At 46.3% G+C, this 22,552-nt stretch overlaps 1 protein-coding gene and 1 long non-coding RNA gene across 3 annotated transcripts in view; both read left to right on the forward strand.

Moving 5' to 3' along the window:
* Window positions 1-22,552, forward strand: part of LOC310827201 — an 88,633-nt gene that overhangs the window by 54,228 nt on the left and 11,853 nt on the right. The window lies entirely within an intron of this gene.
* LOC310827165 (aquaporin-7-like) overlaps window positions 1-22,552 on the forward strand; it is a 33,551-nt gene that overhangs the window by 2,516 nt on the left and 8,483 nt on the right. Inside the window, exons 1-6 of one of the 2 annotated variants that reach the window (XM_083702940.1) lie at window positions 1,854-2,457; window positions 7,145-7,265; window positions 10,901-11,027; window positions 14,455-14,592; window positions 14,845-14,963; window positions 15,594-15,811. In XM_083702940.1, the coding sequence (XP_083559066.1) occupies window positions 7,176-7,265; window positions 10,901-11,027; window positions 14,455-14,592; window positions 14,845-14,963; window positions 15,594-15,811 (692 nt within the window). In that variant the 5' untranslated portion in view covers window positions 1,854-2,457; window positions 7,145-7,175. Of the gene's footprint in view, window positions 1-1,853; window positions 2,458-7,144; window positions 7,266-10,900; window positions 11,028-14,454; window positions 14,593-14,844; window positions 14,964-15,593; window positions 15,812-22,552 lie in introns of those variants that run through there. The other variant, XM_083702941.1, reaches the window with a different exon arrangement.

A 22,552-nucleotide genomic window follows, 5' to 3' on the forward strand; every position in this document is an offset into this window, starting at 1 on the left:
TTAACAAGATAACACAGCTGACAGCAAGTCCAATGTGCTCTCTACTCCCATTATATATATACTTTATTTACATTATATTTGCTGATTTATGATCCGGCAAACCTTCACTGAAGATGAACCAAGAAACTATTAATGGATTGAATTTACTATTGGATTAGAATTGTAAATGGAATGCAACAGGGACTTTACAAGAACTTTAGAATCTACCTATGGAGTTCTTCAAACGAAAGACTGTGTAAAATACTGTGAGGTTTTGTGGCACTGTCTCCTATGGAGAGCATTAATTTGGATTTATAATTGCTTTGGTGAGACATCAGCTTGTTAAAAATGAAGGGAAGATTAAAGAAGAAAGAGCTGAATGTCAGCCCTGCGCCATGGCCTGATGCCAGTATACTTTTGGCCCCAATAAACAAGATGGCGATGGCTCTGACGCAGTTTGGAAAAACAGCTCTTCAAGGGAGACAACCCGCAAGAAGGACAATGGATTATAACAGGAAAGGGAGTACAAAGGAAAAATTATTTACACAGAAAACTGCAGGTGTTAAATCCCTCTTGCAAGTTAATGGAGAAGGATTTTTTGAATACGAGTGAAGTCATTACAACCAGTGGCTGCAAAAACAGAAGAAAGGATCAAGATCGGAATTGGTGCATTTGGATTATATATGAGATTCTGTGCAGGATTTAGGAATAACGATCTCCGGATGATCAGAACATGGGAAGTCACCCAATTTGTTTAATTTGGAATGTATAATTGGCTTTATAAATTGTATTATGATTTGGCATGATTTGATATTGTAATAATGTGGCTCATATTGGTTATTAATGAAAAATCAATTAAAAATATATATTTAAAATTAAATAAAACGTTCCATTTGGAGCTGTATAGCTGTGTCCAGGGTGTCGTACATTCTTCTGGGAAAGGTGGTTGGGATTGCAGGGTAAATATTAGGCTCAACATCATTTTCTGGCATTGCAAGTTTTTGCACGCAGTGATCTTTACGACAAGCCAGTCATGTGTTGCACTGGGACCTATAGCACTGTGTTTAGGGGTAAACTACAGTTCCCATGATTTTTTGGGGGGGGGGTCATGTGCTGTAATGTTACGGCATGTCCACAGCCTTTGACAACAACCAAAGTGAATAGTTTCTGGTGAATTTTCCTTAATTCGTCTTGTCTCAATTATATTTTTAGGGTTTATCATTGCAATGGTGAACTAGATACTGCAGTTTTTGGTTGTGGTGACCTGCTATTAATGATAATTAAAGTTGTTTCTATATGTAACAACAGCAGCTAAGATTCTGTATGCGCAGAAATGGAAGGAAAAAGAAGTTCCAAAGAATGGATAAGTTAGATAAAGGACTATGCAGAACTGGCAAAATTATCAGAAAAATTAAGAGAATCTAATGATGAGTGTTTTGTGGAAGAATAGGCTCTTTTCACATTATAGTATGCTGAACTCGTGAGCAGGATTTGAGCTATGAGCAGCAGAAGTAATTAGATTATAATATTGTGATTATGATTTGACAGCTAGAAGGGGTACAGCAGGAGAAAAACATCATCTCCATGGAAAACAGGGGGGGAAGTTGACAAAAATTAAGAGAAAAGACAACATTGTGTTTTGGCTATACAGTGGATGCTCAGGTTGTGAACGTGTTCTGTGCGGGTTGCACGTTTGCAACCTGCAGCGTTTGCAACCCAAAGCTGCGCGGGTTGCGATTCGGCATTTCGGCACTTCTGCGCATGCGGAAAGCATGATTTAGCGCTTCTGTGCATGCGCGACTGCCAAACCCCGGAAGTAACCCGTTCCGGTACTTCCGAGTTTCGGCAGTCCGTAACCTGAAAAAACACAACCTGAAACGTCTGTAACCCGAGGTATGACTGTATATGTTTAAAATATTGAAACAATAAAATAAAATTTAAAAAATAGTTATAACCGCTCAAGCTTCTGGGTTGGTAACCTCAATGGCTTGTAAAAAGAACCCAGCTTTGGCAGAGGCCACTGTGACTTCAGCGCCAGCCCATAATAGACCTTATGACAGATGGAACCTGCGCTCTGTTCCGGCACCTCGGACGTTGAAGAGGTCGGCTCAAGCCGTGCTGTTTCAGAGGACTGGCAACTGGACGGTGTCTCTTCTCCCTAGTGAACTTTGAAGCACGAGAAGTCATTTTCTCCCCCCCCCCCCCCCCCCCGGTGAACGTAACCAGAAAAGCTGGCCAGAGTGATTTGTTGGAGGGAGGAAATGCATTGCAGGTGGGGCTGGAGTAGATGGCCTTTGGGTACCTTCCAGCCCCATGGGAGTCGAAGCGGTGCTGGGACTCGGGGAGCTGGAAGCTGAGAGGGAAGGAGCAAGGAAGAGACATCTGGGTGCGGCAGCATCATGATAAAGAGCAATGGATTTAGACGGGGGAGATTCAAATCCATCTCTGGCCGAAACGCTCACCTTGTGTGTCACCTGGGTAAGTTACTCATTCTCTGCCCAACCTCCCTCCTAGGGAGAAGAGCTCAGGGTAGCTCAGATGAGGGCTGGCAGGGACAGATAGGAGTTGTTATCTGTGGGGTAGCATCAGAGGAAAGTTCTTTGCTCATAGAATCAGAAAATTGTGGAATCGGAAGGGACCTTGAGGGTCATCTAGTCCAACTCCGGCAATGCAGGAATCTCAACTAAAGCATCCATGACAAATGGCCATCCTGTCATGGTCCAGTTCATGGGCGATCGAAGTCCCGGCTGGGGACGTCAGAACCGGGGGCAAGATGGGCTCAAGGGCATCCTGATCAAATTTGCAGATGACACCAAACTGGGAGGGGTGGCTAACACCCGAGAGGACAGGATCACACTTCAAAACGACCTTGACAGATTAGAGAACTGGGCCAAAACAAACAAGATGAATTTTAACAGGGAGAAATGTAAAGTATTGCACTTGGGCAAAAAAAATGAGAGGCACAAATACAAGATGGGTGACACCTGGCTTGAGAGCAGTACATGTGAAAAGGATCTAGGAGTCTTGGTTGACCACAAACTTGACATGAGCCAACAGTGTGACGCGGCAGCTAAAAAAGCCAATGCAATTCTGGGCTGCATCAATAGGAGTATAGCATCTAGATCAAGGGAAGTAATAGTGCCACTGTATTCTGCTCTGGTCAGACCTCACCTGGAGTACTGTGTCCAGTTCTGGGCACCACAGTTCAAGAAGGACACTGACAAACTGGAACGTGTCCAGAGGAGGGCAACCAAAATGGTCAAAGGCCTGGAAACGATGCCTTATGAGGAATGGCTAAGGGAGCTAGGCATGTTTAGCCTGGAGAAGAGGAGGTTAAGGGGTGATATGATAGCCATGTTCAAATATATAAAAGGATGTCACATAGAGGAGGGAGAAAGGTTGTTTTCTGCTGCTCCAGAGAAGCGGACACAGAGCAATGGATCCAAACTACAAGAAAGAAGATTCCACCTAAACATTAGGAAGAACTTCCTGACAGTAAGAGCTGTTTGACAGTGGAATTTGCTGCCAAGGAGTGTGGTGGAGTCTCCTTCTTTGGAGGTCTTTAAGCAGAGGCTTAACGACCATATGTCAGGAGTGCTCTGATGGTGTTTCCTGCTTGGCAGGGGGTTGGACTCGATGGCCCTTGTGGTCTCTTCCAACTCTATGATTCTATGATTCTAAGATGGCGGGGTGGGAGCAGGAACATGAGTCCAGAAGCCAAGAGTCCGAGGGTCAGAAAGCAAGGAGTCACGAAGTCAGGGGTCCAAGGAGCAAGGAGTCACGAAGTCGGGGGTCTGAGGATCAAGAAGTAAGGCGTCACCAAGTCAGGGATCCAGGGAGCAAGGAGTCAAAACACAGCAAGGCAGGGAACGTGTTGCTGTGGCAAAGAGCTGAAGGGAAATGCTGACCTTATATCCCTTCCCAGCTCTTGCCACCAGGTGCTGTGAGTTACCAATTGGCCTCACCTGTGAGGCCACACCTTGCGTCTTCAGCACAAACTTAGGAAGGCCCCAGTCTTGGTCACAGGGCCTGGCTCCTGCGTGCACACTAAACATGGTCTTTCCAAAAGCTGTGAGGTTATATAAAGGGAAACCCAGGGATGCCCTTATTGTGTGTGTGTGTGTGTGTGTGTGTGTGTGTGTGTGTATTTCTGGGTCTGGACGTTTGCTCCCTACTGCCATTGGCTAGCATTGTTACTTTGCTCTGTGCATAGTAAACATATTTTTTTTTCAGCCAGAAAGCAGCATACAGCTTTTGAAGTGTTTATGTCCATCGTAAATCAGTGATAAAACTTTGAGCAGGGTGGGTGCGGAGGGAATTAAGATGGATACTATTTAATAAGGAGCAAGAACAATCCAGAACTCCAGAAGTAGCAATGCAAATACTATGCAAAGAAGGAACAAATCTTCTGCAACTGAATGCCCATGATAGACAAGGTGGTCTTCATCAGGTAATGCAGCGCTTCAGAGAAAGTGCTTGCTGTTTGCTATGGCACTTCCCCCTAGTGGACTTCCGTAAATTTTCATGCTATGTTTTTAACCTGGAATTGCTGGCTGCAGAAGTGATAGAACTTTATCCCTCATAAAGCACAGACAAGTTCCTGCAAATATACACATTCACTAGACACAGAAATGGGGAGGAATTCACATTTAAAGGAGAACCTGCCCCATCCACAGTCTTGGAAACAAAATGCAAAGCAGAGCACAGCCGTCCTTCAAAATTCACACTTCTTAGAATTTCATATTTCCAGCCAATTAATTCCTACAAAAATGCACTGGCCAGGGTGAAGTGTGCACAGAAATGCATATATTGGTGAAACTAACATACACAAATGTAGGGAAAGATGCTTTGCAAAACTGTGTGTATTAGGAGAAAATCACACTACAACGCTGATGAATTTTCACGAGGACTTAAAAAGAAAACATGACGTATCAGAAACTGATGGATTCTAAGTATACAAATAGAGATTCCAGCTAAACATTAGGAAGGATTTCCTGACAGTAAAACGTAGAAACGAACACCCTCCGAAAGCGGTGGTCTCTCCTTGGTTGGAAATTTTTTAACAGAGGCTGGATAGCTATTTGTCAGGGAATCTTCAGCTGCAATTCCTGAATTGCAGGGGGTGGACTAGATGACACTCAGGGACCCCGACCATGCCACTTCAAGCCCTGGAGAGCAGCAGCCAGTCAGTCAGAGTAGAGGTGGTGTGGCGTAGTGGTGAGAGCAGTGTTTCTCAACCCTGGGTCCAGACAACAGCTGAGGACCCAAGTTTAAGACACACTGGATTAGAATGTCGGTCTGGGGCCTGGATGGCTGGGGCTCAAATTCCCTTTGGGCCATGAAGCTCACAGGTGGGGGGGGGGGTCACGGTGCTCTTCAACTGCTTAGTGTAGTTCCTTTTTTTCTTTTCTTTGGGCGTCTTGGGTCTCATCTCGGATCCTATGCATGCGGGCTTCCCTTAAGGCGGGTCTGTTTTTCTTCCAAGCGCAGCTGATGTCGTCAGGCAGAGATGATAAATTGCTTCTGTGGTTCACAGGGGAACGACTATGCATAGCTCAGTCGGCAGTGTCTGAGACTTTTTTTTTAAAAAAATAACTTTTTATTCAAAATTAAAACAAAACATATTATCCAGAAACATATCATCCTTATTCCCCCCCCCCATTTTTCCTCCCTCCCCTCACAGAACCCACCCACCCCCACCCCCCGACTTTCCTCAGTTCCAGTCTTTGGTTTCTCTGAGACTGCTGTTTTCTGCATGTTACACAGTTGTATAAATCCTCAAACTATTTAGCTGATTATTATCAGTAAAGAGTTTGTGAATGTTTATTCAAAACCAGCCAAGGAGTACAGTTCGCTTTGTTGTGTCTTCAAATACTTTGTAAAGGGTTCCCATTCATGCTTAAAGTCACAGTTATCCTTGTCCCGTAGCTTGTAAGTCAGTTTTGCCAGTTCTGCATAGTCCATCAATTTTTCTTGCCATGATTCTTTAGTTGGGGGTTCTTCAGTCTTCCATCCTTGTGCTATTAAAACTCTCGCAGCCGTTGTCGCATACATGAAGACGTTTTTTAGCTTTTTTGACATATCTTTCCCTACAATCCCTAATAAAAATGCTTCAGGTTTTTTAACAAATGTTAAATGGAACATTTTCTTCAATTCGGTGTATATCATTTCCCAAATTTTTTTAATTACCTTACAATCCCACCACATATGATAAAATGTCCCCTCCTTTTCCTTACACTTCCAACATACAGTGGTGCCTCGCAAGACGAAATTAATCCGTTCCGTGAGGCTCTTCGTATAGCGTTTTTTTCGTCTGACGAAGCAAGCCCATTGACAGCTTAGCGGATTAGCGCTATTAGCGGTTTAGCGGCTTTTAGCGGATCAGCTGATAAGTGGCTTAGGGCTTAGGAAAAGTGGGAAAAAAGGGGGAAAACCCTGCAGGAACTCGCAAGACATTTTTCGTCTTGCGAAGCAAGCCCATAGGGAAATTCGTTTTGCGAAGCGTCTCCAAAACAGAAAACCCTTTCGTCTAGCGGGTTTTCCGTTTGTGAGGCGTTCGTCTTGCGGGGCACCACTGTATATTTGAACTAGTTTTGTACATTTTCCCTAACTGCACTGCTGTTGTGTACTATCTGTACATCATCTTCATGTAATTCTCCTTCAATAGGGAACAATCTGTAAATTTTAAGTCAGTTTTCCATAATTTTTCCCAATCTTCCGTCATAATGTTGTGACCTACGTCTTGTGCCCATTTAATCATAACTGATTTTACCTCTTCAACTTTCGTCTCCCATTCTAATAGTACACTGTATGCAGCCTTCAGTAGTTTCACTTTCCCTTCAATCACTTCCGTTTGAAACCTAGGTCTTGTATAACTAAATCCTTTCTTGCAGCAGAGCCCGAGACTCTTAATCTCAGGCCCGTGGGTTTGAGCCCCACGTCCAGCAAAACCTTTCTGCACTGGATGACCCTCGTAGTTCCGTCCAATGCTACAGTTTTATGCAAGAAGGCAGGAAGGAAGGAAGGAAGGGCGGAGGGAGAAGATTGCAGATCAGGCTGCTGCTTAATTGCCTTGTTACCCTTTAACCAGGCATCAGTCAGGGCTGGGGAAGAGAGGACAGTGACTCTGTGCCACCAGGAGTTATGACATCTGCCTTCCCAACAGAGACTGAATCTCCTGCCTGTCGGAGACCAAGATGCTGAAGAAAGTCATCGGCTGGCTGACAATCCGAAATGAAACCATCCGACAGGGACTGGCAGAGGCTCTGTCCACCTTCATCCTGATGGTGAGCAGGACAGGGGTGGAGGGTGCAGGGGTCATTCGAGGGGGGGGGTGGCAAAGGCTGGGGCATGCATTCCCCCTTCTTGTTCCTGAAAAAGTGATGCATGTGGATGAGGAAGGAGACAGGAAGGGGACCCAGTCTGCATCAGAAGCAGACTTCATCAAGTTTGCAAAACATTAGCGGAACCAAAACAGGCATCCCTCAAAATGTGCACATATCTAAATTCTGAGATACGATTCTCCAGTCTGTCAGTGTGTGTGCAAAAATGCATCTGTTAGGTCTGATCCTGCCTCGGGGCTCTTCTGAACACTGCAGTGTTGTGTGTGCCAACTATATCTTTAAAGCACATTCAAAGAACATTCCCCTCCGCTCAAAGAATTCTGGATACAGTGGTACCTCGGGTTAAGAACTTAATTCGTTCTGGAGGTCCGTTTTTAACCTGAAACTGTTCTTAACCTGAAGCACAACTTTAGCTAATGGGGCCTCCTGCTGCTGCCACGCCGCTGGAGCACGATTTCTGCTCTCATCCTGAAGCAAAGTTCTTAACCTGAGGTACTATTTCTGGGTTAGCGGAGTCTGTAACCTGAAGCATCTGTAACCCGAGGTACCTCTGTACTGTAGTTTGTTAAAGGTTGCTGGGAACTGTCACTTTGAGAGGGGCAAACTACAGGGCCCAGAATTCTTTGAGGGAAAGGATAGGCTTCAAAGGTGCTTTAAAGGCATACAGAGTCGGCAATGGTCATCTCCACCCCTTGTTCTGGACAAGAAGGATCAATGTCTCCCACACACAGGCTGTGACCCACCGACCTGAGCACTGCTCATTAACCATGTTTAGTGATCCACCTGAAGATCAGCAAACCTTTCGTATGCTAAACAGTATATTTGGAATAGCAAACAACAACCCGACTCAAAGATGATATTATGGGAGAAAACAGGGGAGGACTTTTCGTACTGAACTTCTATTTGCATTAGGTATCTGGTTGTATTAATTGGTTATGGATTAGAACTCATTGTCTCATGATTTAGAGGAAGCATCTGATAAAAGCACCGTTACGCCCAACTTAATGGGGAACATTTCTTCAAGAACAGCTCATACAATGCTATATTTATTTATAACTATCTAACCAGCAAAAAATATAGTATTATTATTGCAAGGGCTGTTTAATCCATTATCATCGCTATTAAATTCAGTATTCTGCGCATGCGCATGACGTAATTTTGAGCATCTGCGCATGCACGAGCGGTGAAACCTGGAAGAAACGCGCTCCGTTACTTCCGGGTCACCATGGAGCACAACCCGAAAATGCTTAACCTGAAGCTACTTCAACCCAAGGTATGACTAATATGCTTTTGACCTGGAAGACCAGGATTCACATCCGCACTCAGCCACGAACCTCATTGGGTGACGTCGGGCCAGTCTCTCAGCCTTACGGGAGTGTTGTGGGGATGAGGAGGAGAAGCATGTGCACGGCCTTGAGCTCCTTGGAAGAAAGGGTGGTCTGTAAATGTCATACATTGATGTCAGCCTGGACAGCTCAGTGGGTTAGAGCTCTTCTTTGGCAATCCCTCCTAGCCGAGTAAGATTGTCTTCCATAAACACAGTTTTAACAATGAGTGACTGTGGAGGCCAATTCTGGACTGTGGAGGCCAATTCTGGTGACTGTGGAGGCCAATTCTGGATCCACACGTCTTTCCACAGTGGGGACATAGGTTTCCGGGCAGGAGTTGATCACGGTGAGGGTTTGCCAAGTGTGCCTTCCTCTTCGCACGTTTCTCCCTTGCGTCCTGAGTTCGAGCGTCTTCAAAGCCCATGACACCTTTGGTAAAGGCTGTTCTCCAACTGGAGCGCAGGCCAGTGTTTCCCAGTTATCAGTGCTTATACTACATTTTTAAAGATTTGCTTTGAAAGTGTCTTTAAACCTCTTCTGTTGACCACCAGTATTTCACTTTCCTTTCTTTTTTTTTTTAAAAAAATATTTTTTATTAACCGACCAATCAAATCAAATCACATCACATCACATAAATTCCGAATTACAAAGCCGAATTTTAAATTTTGTTGAGGGGACCCATATTTCAAGTTCCGAAGGGGGATTCTGATCATCTTCTTGCTACTGTGTTAATGTCCGAATCAGTCCAAACAAAGTTCATAATTCTATCCAGTCTTATCTTGCTGTTTCCGTATCTCATCTTGTTCGTATATTTTCTCTTTTTTCTTTATGATCTCTTCTGATAATCTCCTTAAGCCGATAAACACCAATAATAATCCTGTGTGAATTTTCCGTTCATCCAATCCTCAAATCGAGATGGTTTCCATATATCATCGCATTCATAAATAACATCGCTCTTTCCATCATTAATCACAGAACTGTCGTTCTTAAGTCCCTCTGAGAAGTTTCACCCACAATATAAAAACAGCTCTATTTCTCTATTTCTCCTCCCAGACTTAAGTCCTCCGACAGAACTTCCCAATATGGCAACGGTATTTTTAACTGCGTCATTCCAAAGCCCTTATACATTCCACGCTCTTCTTAAAGCATGCTTTGGTTAGAAAGTTTATCTCCACACAGACATAAATCCACAGCTTAAGTCCTTCAAACGACATTTCTGACTTGTGGGGGGGGGGGGATTCTTGTTTAATCACATAGAGGAAAGAAAGGAAAGTTTTCCCCCCCTCCCCCATCCAGTCCTTTTGCCATACCGAGTCTTGGTGTGTCTTCATCTGGTTAATTCTTGTTCTTCCGACTCGTCTCGTTTATCAGAGATCTCTTCTGTTAGCAGTCTTTAGTCCCCCTCTTTCCTTGAAATATGTGCATTCGCTTCATCCTAATCGTTTCTTTTGAAGTTCTTGCAGCTAGAGGCGCGGATCAGAGGCAGCATCCAGGAGCGCCGATATCCACAGAAGGGCATTCTGCCTAGTGCCCCCATCCCCTCAAATTCACGGGTGGTATAGGGCACAGCAGGCAAGGGCAGCCCCCCCACACAATCCTGGGGGGGTAGGGAGGCTATTACTCCCATCACAGCCTCCAAATTACCTTGTGTGGGTCGGAGAGATGTTATTGTCAGCCATCTTCTGATGCGCCGCTAGTGGCCCCCTTCACTTTCCTTTCTTACATTGTGAATAGAGTAGTTGCTTTGGAAGACAATAATCAGACATCAGTACAACTTGACCAGTCAAATGAAGCTGAAGCTGAAAATAATAATAATAATAATTTATTATTTATACCCCGCCCATCTAGCTGGGTTTCCCCAGCCCCTAAAGAGGGCTGCCTTCAGTTGTCTTTTAAAAGTAAAATAGTTGTTTATTGCCTTGACATCTGCTGGGAGGGTGTTCCACAGGGCAGGCGCCACCACCGAGAAGGCCCTCTGCCTGGTTCCCTGTAACCTTACTACTCGCAATGAGGGAACCACCAGAAGGCCCTCGACGCGGGATCTCAGTGTCCGGGCTGAACGATGAGGGTGGAGACGCTCCTTCAGGTATACAGGACCGAGGCCGTTTAGGGCTTTAAAGGTCAGCACCAACACTTTGAATTGTGCTCGCTTCAACACCAGTGATCTTTGCACGGGTGATGTTGTCCTGCTACCATGACGATGGATACCTTGACACATACGGGTCTCTCTTCTTCCCCCTTCCCCCACAGGTTATTGGACAGGGCTCTATTGCCCAGGTGGTAATAGGAAAGAATAGCTTTGGGGAATTTCTGAGCATCAATCTGGGATTTGGATTCGGTGTCATGCTAGGAATTCACGTAGCTGGTGGAATCTCAGGTGAGTCTGGTAGATAATGTGCCTGGAAGATCTCCCTTTTCATATCAACTGTGCAGTTTCAATCCTTGTCCCCCCTCGCATTTTTCCTCCCTCCCCCCTCCCACACAAAACCTCCCCACCCCACCCCGACTTCCCTCAGTTCCAGTTTTGGGTTTCTCTGAGACTGCTGTTTTCTGCATGTTACACAGTTGTATAGATCCTCAAACTATTAACTGATTATTATCAATAAAAAGTTTGTGAATGTTTATTCAAAACCTGCCAAGGAGTCCAGTTCGCTTTGTTGCGTCTTCAGATACTTTGTAAAGGGTTCCCATTCATCCTTAAAGTCACAGTTATCCTTGTCCCATAGTTTATATGTCAGTTTTACCAGTTCTGCATAGTCCATCAATTTTTCTTGCCATGATTCTTTAGTTGGGGTTTCTTCAGTCTTCCATCCTTGTGCTACCAGAACTCTCGCGGCCGTTGTCGCATACATGAAGATGTTTTTCAACTTTTTTGGCAGGTCTTTCCCTACAATCCCCAACAAAAATGCTTCAGGTTTTTTAACAAATGTTAAATGGAACATTTTCTTCAATTTGTTGTATATCATTTCCCAAATTTTTTTAATTACCTTACAATCCCACCACATATGATAAAATGTCCCCTCCTTTTCCTTACACTTCCAATATATATTTGAACTAGTTCTGTACATTTTCTCTAACTGCACTGGTGTTGTGTACCATCTGTACATCATCTTCATATAATTCTCCTTCAATAGGGAACAATCTGTAAATTTTAAGTCAGTTTTCCATAATTTTTCCCAATCTACCATCATAACGTTGTGACCTACATCTTGTGCCCATTTAATCATAACTGATTTTACCTCTTTGGGAAAAGTTTTTATCCCTCTTTCATGGCACTAGAACTCATGGACATTCAAGGAAGCTTGTTTGGGACAGATAAAGGAAAGTGTGGAACTCTCTCCCGCAGGAGGCAGTGACGGCCACCAACATAGATGGCTCCAAGAGAGCATCAGACAAGTTCATGGAGGACAAGAGGGCAATCGATGGCTATGTTGCAGGAATGTATGTATAGGTTGGGGGGGGTTGCCCCTCCAGCAGATATCATGCATGTGCAGCCGACTACCAAAACCAGCACAATCACTTTTGTGATTTGTCCCCACAAAACACTTCATCACAGTTTCTTCCTATCTATTCAAAGGGCCTTTGCTGCACAATACCAAAGGTAACAATTCCCTGATAAATGTATCTATGTACTGGCTCACAGGGAAAACTTCAGAAATTCATATAGACATGTGAGCTCAGCTACTCAGCAGCGCCTCTGCCTTAGTGATAATCCCTGGCATCCTGATACCTGAGTGCCAGACAGGTAGCCATTCCAGAAATAAGAAACCCAGATGAAGACCAAAGGGTGTGATTAACTTGGCTGGGAAACAGGGAAATGTAAATATCTCTTTTGTTACACGATGGGTGTTTGGTGGAGGGCAAGGGGAACCATGGGGCAGGGTCCAGGATGCTCAGATTACTGCCACCAGACCTCCCCTTTCATGATGTAACCGTGATGTATGAGTGATGTAGTCGGGGGGGGTGTAACATAAGGATTAGCAGCTAATAAAGGTTTGGGGGCTCTTTTGTTTAGGGCTTCCATCTTGTTCCACCTGGTGGCAGGTGGGAGTCCTGTCGCGACAGTCTTCAATAAAGACCAAGCCTACTGGGTGTTGTTTTGCTCTGGTATTCCTGGTTGGTGTCCTTGTTTTTTGTCCAAAGGAGCCCTCAGATTTCTCTGTTAACAGTACTAGTCGTGATGGTTATGTGCTGCCTCCACAGCTGGAGGAAGCAATGCTTCTGAACAGCAGTTGCTGGAAACCGCAAGGAGAGTGTGCCCTTGCATTCGGGTCCTCCTGATTTTGGGCTTCCCACAGGGGCACCTGATTGGTCACTGTGAAAGAGGGTGCTGGACTAGACAGGCAAGGGACACAGTCATCCAGCAGGGTTCTTCTTACATTCTTAGTCATTTATACAGCTGTAGACCCAAAGCACTGGAGGGCATGAGCATTGGTGCCAACTCTTGGCCTTGGGTGTCAGGGCACTCACAGTTTTTGCGTGTGGGTGCTCAGCACCCACACTGTGAGGCTCCGACACAACCTCCAAGGCCCTACGAAGTCTTGGAAGTGACTTCCAGTAGAAACCGGATGCAGACAACGTCATAGAATCATAGAATCATAGAGTTGGAAGAGACCACAAGGGCCATCGAGTCCAACCCCCTGCCAAGCAGGAAACACCATCAGAGCACTCCTGACATATGGTTGTCAGGCCTCTGCTTAAAGACCTCCAAAGAAGGAGACTCCACCACACTCCTTGGCAGCAAATTCCACTGTCGAAAAGCTCTTACTGTCAGGAAGTTCTTTCTAATGTTTAGGTGGAATCCTCTTTCTTGTAGTTTGGAACCATTGCTCCGTGTCCGCTTCTCTGGAGCAGCAGAAAACAACCTTTCTCCCTCCTCTATGTGACATCCTTTTATATATTTGAACATGGCTATCATATCACCCCTTAACCTCCTCTTCTCCAGGCTAAACATGCCCAGCTCCCTTAGCCGTTCCTCATAAGGCATCGTTTCCAGGCCTTTGACCATTTTGGTTGCCCTCCTCTGGACACGTTCCAGTTTGTCAGTGTCCTTCTTGAACTGTGGTGCCCAGAACTGGACACAGTACTCCAGGTGAGGTTTCACCAGAGCAGAATACAGTGGCACTATTACTTCCCTTGATGTCACATCGTGATGTCATGTTACGTCTCGGTTGCCACTGGGCACCCATAATCTGAGCACAAGCTTGAGGAAAGCTGTTTTCATCTTTGTGTTACATCCCTGTTTTATACTGATTTCTGTAAAGAATAAGGAGAACTTCCACACACTGGAGGTCTAGAAACGTACAGATTCAGCCTTGATGCAACATTGAGGCCATCTCTACACTCACAGAACCACGGTTCTCAGGATTAAGAAGCAGATCCCAACACCCACTCCATGAGGCGTAGAACAACTTCCTTAATCTGGGGACCACCTTGCTGAGAGTTGCCTCTAGCAGCTGAGGGTGCGGAATGGAAGTGCGGAACTGGCTTGTTTTCCTTTTTTTCATTGTTTTATTTTTTATTGAAAATGTTCAGCATACAATACCATAAAAAACAAACTAAATGAAAAGGAAAACAGCCAAAAGAGAGAAAGCTCTCCTTTTGATTTTCCTTCACTTAGCATTTCCCTATGTAGTGTTTTTAGCAAACACTCTCAGAATTGGTCTTTGTTGTGTTTTTGTTTTTGCAAAGATAGCCCTTCTAAGAATTAGCAAGATGGAGGGGTGGCTTGTAAATGCTATTATTGCTACTACTATTATCATCATTTCCTCTCGCATTCCTGCCATTTCTTTTGCCCCTGGAAGGTGCTCACATGAATGCAGCAATTACGTTTGCAAACTGTGTCGTGGGGAATCTGCCATGGTACAAGCTTCCAGCGTATGTGATTGGCCAGTTTGTGGGATCCTTCTTGGCTTCTGCTACAACGTTTTCACTGTATTATGGTATGTTACTTCCCTTGACCCCCAACCCCTCACAAAGCCACTAAAATAGCTGGGGAGCAAGAAGAACTACATGATTTTTTAGTTGTTTCAGTGACACACGAACACCCTTATCTCTCATAAACACATACACACACACACACACACTGTGGGTCTGTGCAAGGGCAGAGTGGTTGGATCAAAAAGTCCACTTGTAGCCTCTCCAATTTGTGCTTTTGCTGCTGAACGGTGTAATCTTGGTTGCTTCCCTTTCAGAGGCCCTGATCGATTATACTGGGGGGACCTTGACGGTTGGAGGACCCACTGGCACGGCAAACATCTTTGCCACCTATCCGTCTCCGTACATGTCGACTTTGGGTGGATTTATAAATGAGGTTGGTGCACCAGGATTGACTTTATTTAGTTAGTTCATTGAAGTTACCGTATATACTTTTTTAAAAAAACCCCAAAGTGGTTTGCTAAAAGAATAAAAGAGTAGGATTATCAGGGATTATCAGTTAAAACACAACTATTTCATAGGGAGTCATTCTATGGCTTTTAGATAATAGACACGGACAGCTTTGACCATTGTCCTCATACGGGACTCCTCCTTAAGAGACAAATGTACCCAATCAGTCTTCAGAATGCAGGGGTGTAAGACAGGGTCGGCCCAGCCATGAGGCAAGGTGAGGTGATCTCCTCAGGTGGCAGGATCCACTGGGGCAGCAGATCCTGATGTCAATCTTTCTTCCTTCCTTCGTCCTTCACCACTTCTTCCCTGGCAGGGAAGGGGGACGCCATTTTGGTGTCTGCCTCAGGTGGGTTAAGAGGTAAACAAGCAAGGGAAAGGGGTTGTAATGACTGTTCCCCATTGGTCCCCACACTGGACTTTCCCCCACCTTGTTTTGGAGTGGCCTCTTCTGCCTCTGGGCTGCCATCTTTTATTACATCCTTCCTTCCTTCCTTCCTTCCTTCCTTCCTTCCTTCCTTCCTTCCTTCCTTCCTTCCTTGCCTCATCCCCGCAGTTCATCGCTACAGCTGTGCTATTGATTGGAATCCTCGCCATCAACGACCTGAAGAATGCGGGTGCTCTTCCAGGCACCCATGCCTTGAGTGTTGGGCTGCTGGTTGCAGTCATCGGCATGTCCCTGGGGATGAACACAGGCTACGCCATTAACCCTTCCAGAGACTTGCCACCAAGGATCTTCACAGCCGTTGCTGGATGGGGGCTGGAGGTCTTCAGGTGAGTTCCTTTTCTCTACCATAGAATAATAGGCATGGAAAGCGACCCTGAGCATCATCTAACCCACCCCCCTGCAATGTAGGAATCTCAACTAAAGCATCCAGGACAGGTGGCCAGCCAACCTCTGCTTGGAAACCTCCAAGGAAGGAGAGTCCACCACCTTCTGTGGGAGTTTGTTCTACTGCTGAACAGCTCTTACTATCAGAAAGTTCTTCCTAAGTTTTCATTGGAATCTCCTTTCTTGTAACTTGGAGCCACTGATTCATGTCCTACGCTCCAGAGCAGGAGAAACCAAGACAGGTCCATCTTCACTGTGACAGCCCTTTAGATATTTGAAGATGGCTATTGTCAGAGCCACCCGAGGTCCCAGCTCACAAGAGACCAAAATCCAGTCCAAGTTATATACAAAAGGTTTTATTGAAGAACATTGTTGTCGTTACATCCAAGCTCCGTGGCTCAGCATCTGTTACCCTTAGATGTGTGAAGTCCCCTCTGAGTCAGTCCCGCCCCTGCACCAGCTTAAGAGGCTTGTACTGCTCCACCTTTTCCTCTCCTTCCTTTTCCGCAGGGTCTTCCTGCCCCCCTGTGCTCCCTCCCTTCGGGACTCCCCCGAGGCTGAGTCTTCTGACGCCTGCTCCCCCCTCCTTCGTGCTTTGGGACCAGGCTCCTCCTCAGGGCTCTCCTCATTTCCGCGCGCCTCCACATTTGAACTTGGCGCGCGTACGTTGCCTCTGACCTTCCTTTTGACCGTTACGCTACTCTCGGTACTACACTCCTCCCCTTCTGGCAGGACGTTCTGCTCCGAACTCCTTCCCCTCTCTGCTCCCTGTTCTGCTCCTTCTGACACACTGGTAACTCCACCCCCTTCACTCCGTTCCGACGGAGAGGCCGGTCCCGATCTCCAACCCCCACTGGGGATTCCCTCTTCGTTCCCCTGCTTCTGACTGCTTCCCTCTCTACTGCCCCTTGGCCTGACCAGGGGGGCTCCCTTTTGGGAATCCTCGGATTCACTTGACGGACTCACTGACAACCTCGGGTCATCGTCGTCCTCTTCCTCGTCACCCTGGGACCCCTCCCCCTCGCTCTCTGTCCCTGAAACCCTGACATCCATCCCCCCCTCGAAGCCCCCCCTTCCCCCCTCCTGCCCATCGGGTGCAGGTTGTAGGAGCTGCAGCTCTTCGGAGGTGGATGCAGGATACAGGTTGTGTACCTCCATATCCTCTGCTTGCAGTTCGGTGTATGAGTGTTCGAATTCGGGTTCTTGACCCAAAGTGTTCTCTTCTCCCTCTTCCATTGGTACCTCGTCTGGTGCTGCCGGCCAAGGTCCCGTCAGCCATTTCCTGCGCCAGTCCTCCTCTGGTTGCTCGTCCCACCAATAGGAGGTTTCCGTGTCCACCCCTGAGCACGATCCCCTGGGCGGGCTAGATTCTGGCGTTCTCTCCTCGGCTGAAGAAAAACCCCGGAAAGTACTGCCTGAGAGTGTGGGCGTAAAGAGCCAGTCATCAAAGTACTCGGCTGGCATGGGTCTATGCGGGAAAAGGGCATGGAACTCGTCTTTTAGAAGAGGTTCGTCTAAAGCGTAGCCCGGCACCCAACCGTTGGCACTGGCTGGAGTGCCCTCTGTGGCTAGAAAGTATTCTACCCCCTCTTCCCCCCATCTCGAGTCCAGGATTTCTGTGACCTCGTTGAGTGGTTCGGCCCTAGGCGCCCTCTCCCTCTCCTGTGACTTAGTGTGTAGTTGCGGGACTGTTTCAGACTCCTGAAACCTGTGCGGTGCCTTGTAGGGGGTGAGCACCGACCTATGAAATACCGGATGCACTCTGGAACCTTCGGGGAGGGCTAGTCGAAAGGCTACAGGGTTGATCTTAGCCTCCACTTGGTACGGCCCTAACTGCCTGTGCCCTAGCTTCTTCTTGGCCAACGACTTGGCTGGCATCGCTTGGGCGGCTAACCACACCCAGTCCCCCACCTGGATCTCCTCCCCCGCTCTCCTATTTTTGTCTGCCTGCACCTTATATGCTTGCTTGGCCAGCTCCAAATGTCTCCGCAACTCTTCGTGCACCTCCTGCAGCTCCGCTGCAAACTGGTCGGCTTCTTGCGGCACCCCCTCTCTCGGTGCCCCGAACCCCGGGAAGGTTCTGGGATGACGACCGTTGTTCGCGAAGAACGGCGTCACCCCCGTGGACGCGTGCTTCGTGTTGTTATAGGCAAACTCTGCCATCGGCAGGTAGTCCACCCAAGCTGCGGGTCGCTGATTGGCGTAACATCTCAGGTACTGCTGCATGATCGCGTTGACCCTCTCAGCTTGGCCGTTGGTCTGTGGATGTCTCGCCGACGTAAGGTTGATCTTGACGTTCAGGATACCTAAAAGCTTCTGCCAAAAATTGGAAACAAACTGGCGCCCCCTGTCGGACAGGATTGACTGCGGCAGCCCATGCACCTTGAACACGTGATCAATGAAGAGTTTGGCAGTCTGTTCCGCCGTCGCCACCTTTGCGCACGGAATGAAGTGCGCCATCTTGGTGAACAGGTCCACAACCACCAGTACCGCCGTCTTCCCTCTGGAGCTGGGCAGGTCAGTAACGAAGTCCAGGGCTACCCTCTCCCACGGTTGCTGTGGCGTTTCCAGCGGTTCCAACAGCCCCGCTGGCTTCTGGTGTACTGGCTTGGACCTTTGACAAGTGTCACACCTGGCGACGTAATCCGCTACCTCTGCACGCATCCGAGGCCACCAAAAGTCCCTTGCCACCAGTTCTATTGTCTTCTCCTTGCCGAAGTGGCCCGCACTGGGGGCGTCGTGCAACTGCTGCAGAACCTTTGCGCGAAGCTCGTCGCTTGGTACGTAGAGGGCACCTTTGCGAGTTAGCAGCCCGTCACGTAGTTGGAAATCTTCGCCACTCTGCACACCTCTGCGCAACTCCTCCATTTTGGACTGTGCGAACTGATCCACTTGCAACGCGCGTCGCACCGCGTCCAGATCTACTGTGATGGCAGCGCACGACCACGCCTGCGGTGCGAAAATGTGCCTGGCTGCTACTGGTGTCGCTTCATCGAGATATTGCGGTTTCCTGGATAGCGCATCGGCTATAACATTGGAATCTCCGGGGATGTACTCTATCCGAAAGTCGAAATCTGCGAAGAATTCCGCCCAGCGCATGTGTCTGTTGGAGATAAGCAGTGTCCAGTGCACAGCGGAATGATGAAAAGTACGTGCCAACATGCTCTATATTACTTTATTTACACTTCAAAGCTGGTAATTTACAGAAAAACATCTTCCCTCTGCCGGAGCAGAGAAAGGCATCCTCTCTCCTCTAAAGCACGGAGAGAATCAACACTGAACTGCAAAGAACAGTGAAAAACAGGAAACCAGTGTACGTCACATCCAGTCTCCTTTCCCGTGAGAAAACCCAACAGCACTTGACTGTGGAATGTAAACATTGTCTTGTGACAAGCACTTCGCTGCTCAGTGAAGGAAGCAGAAACCAACATCCTCCCCCTTTCTGTGAACATCACTGGGCAGCGTGTTCGTACAATATCAGTACAAACCCAACTTCTGCACATAGGTACAGTGTTGATCCCTTGATACAATCTTGGACAATACATCAGCAGGAATTTCATTACCTGGCATATAGGACACCGTTACGAGTCCCTTTTGAATACGTTCCCTAGCATGTTGCAACTTCAGTTGCAAGTGCTTCGTGCTTTGCTTACAACCTTCAGAATTCAGCAAAGCCAAACATGCTTTGTTGTCCTGGTAAACCTGGATTGGACATTTGACAGGAATTTTTATGTCTTTGCACAATTGTAACAACCATTCACAATCCTTAAGTGAATAAGACAGTGCATTCAGTTCAGCTTCACAAGTACTTAAGCTAACTGTTGTTTGCTTCTTGCATGACCAATCAAATAGACCCTGATTGTACTTATAGCAAACTCCAGACGTACTTTTCCTGTCTGTAGTGTCACTTCCAAAACTTGCATCTGCAAATATCTCAAGACCACCAGACTTCTGATTGTTAAATCTCAGTCTGTAATGCATAGTGCCTTTCAAATACCGCGCTATGCGTTTCAGAGCTTTCCAATCCTTAACAGTAGGATTGTTGACTTGTCTGCTTAGCAAATTACAGCTAACAGCAATGTCAGGTCTTGAACATCTGGCAATGAAGTTTAGCTTGCCTAGCACACTTCTGTACAGTGTAGTATCAGAAAATGCTTCTCCAGTGTCATCTACCTGATAACCTGTTATCATCGGTGTGTCTACAGGGTTAGCATCCATCAGGTTTAGTTTGCTTAACACATCAGCAATTTTACGTGACTGGTGTACTAGAATGTTACCATCTTGATCTCTCTCTATTTCCAGAGATAGGTAGTTGTTTACCTCACCAAGATCTTTCATGTCAAAGTGCTCTTTCAATTGAGCTAGGGCATTATTGTACATTGTGACATCCTTCCAAAAGAATAAAAGATCATCAACATAAAACAAACAATATAGTTTCTTTTGCCCCTCCTCTTTGACAAATACGCATGGATCAGCTTTCCCTTGCTTAAAACCTAGAGAAAACAATACTTCAGTGAGTTTTGTGTGCCAACACCGTGCACTTTGTTTGAGACCATAAAGGGACTTCTTCAGAGCACAAACAAATCCCTGTTTTACCTGTATGCCATCAGGTGGAAGCATATAAAGTGATTCATCTAGAGATCCGTACAGAAAAGCTGTATTCACATCATGGTGACTAATGTGTAGATTCTCTTCTGCAGCTAGCTTGAGCATAAGCCTAATGCTCTCATACCTCACGGTGGGTGAGTAGGTCTCGTGATAGTCTTCACCTGGTACCTGTGCAAAACCTCTGGCTACCAATCTGGCTTTGTGTCTGACTATCTTGCCATTTTGATCTGTCTTCGCTTTGAAGACCCATTTGCTTCCAAGCAGTTTCATTCCTGGAACTACTGGAACAAGGTCCCATGTTTTGTTCCTTTCCAAGGAATCAAGCTCAGCCTTCATGGCATTTAACCATGGCTCAGCTTCCTTTGAATCCAAATCCTGGATTTCTTGGAAACTTGAAGGTTCAAACACCTTCTTGGAGCTTTTAACAGCTGTTACTGCTATCTTGGCAAACTCATCAGCAAATCTCTTTGGAGGTCTGCCTTTTGTGGCTCTCTGTGACCTGCGAATTAGCCTTAAGTCTTCAACACTCTCCTCTTCCTTCTTAGGAGAAAAGTGACCTATTGTGAACAATGGTTCCTCCAATTCTTGATCAGAGCTTTCAGAGGGTTGCATAGAGGCTTTCGCACTCTTGAAATCCTCTGAATCACCCGATTCAGTTTCAGACTCAGACTCAGAACCTTCATCAGTGGGTGTGGGTTGTTGCGGTTGCTTTTGACTATCCTCAGTTTCATCACTGTCATCAGGATAACATTGGAAAATTCCCACATTCTCCCCCCACTTGGCATTGTACTCAACACTTCTTGTGAGCTTAATTGTCTTAGAGTCAGTCATCATTATTCTGTAAGACCCTTTCTGATAACCTAGAAAGATACCATGCAATCCACGCTTGTCTAACTTGGAGTTTTGTGGTGAGTGAACCCACATGTCAGAACCAAAAATTTTCATGTGTTTGATGTATGGCTTCTTGCCAAACATCTTCTCATAGGGGGTACAACCAATCGCTGAAGATAACCTGCGATTATAACTGTAAGTGAAACATGAGAGAGCTTCGGCCCAATAACTCTCTGGAAGATTGGCATCATGCAGCAAGGTTTTTAACCCTTGAAGCAATGTCTGATTTGCTCGTTCCGCAAGTCCATTCTGCCATGGCGAGCGAGGACTAGACAAATCGTGTTGAATTCCTTTCTCAGTCAGAAAAGCTTCAAACTGCTGAGAAGTGAATTCTCCCCCGCGATCACTGAAAAGAGTCTTTACCTTCTTACCATGCACATTTCCCAACCAAGCACAGAATTTCTTGAACCTTGGAAAAGCCTCTGATTTCTGCTTGAGATTGTACACATAAATATACCTGGAAAATGCATCAATGAGAACCATGAAGTACCTGTTTCCACCCAAAGAGGGCGCTAGTGGTCCAACCAAATCAGCATGAACAACCTGGTATGGTTCTGTAGCTTGCCTACTAGACACCTTACCTTTCGCAGCCATTTTTACCTTGTTTGCTGCGCATGCCTTGCACTTCATGTGGTACCTGCAGGGTTTAATAGTCATACCTTCAACCAAGGCAGGCATTTTAGATACTGCCTCAAAATGCAAATGACCAAATTTTCGATGAAAATCGTGAATACATTCTGCATGCAAACTTTTGTTAGAACCTGCAATGCAACAAGTGTCATCCTGCACAACATCATCAAAATACAAAACATACAAACGATCAACATATTCAGCATGCAATACATAATCATTTTTCTTTGTGATGATGCACCTTTTGTTCTTAAAGGAAACGTCAATTTTCCGCTCATTCAGCTGTCCAACGCTGAGCAGATTATGCTTGGCATCTGGCACATAAAGCACATCCTGTATCGATAAGTCCAAACTGTGAAGAACAACAGTTCCGTAGCCTTTACTGGGGATTGTGTGGTCATCCGCCTGGTGAATCGCACCTTCCTGCGGTGTAAAAGACACGAACAGTCGCTTATCGTTGCACATGTGGTGGGTCGCCGCTGAATCAACAACGAAGAAAGATCTAGACGTCTTCTGGACCTCTGCAACCTTTGGAGTGAAGCGTGAGACCATTG

This window comes from Podarcis gaigeae (assembly GCF_964106915.1).
Source record: "Podarcis gaigeae genome assembly, chromosome: 11".
Classification (NCBI taxonomy): Eukaryota; Metazoa; Chordata; class Lepidosauria; order Squamata; family Lacertidae; genus Podarcis; species Podarcis gaigeae.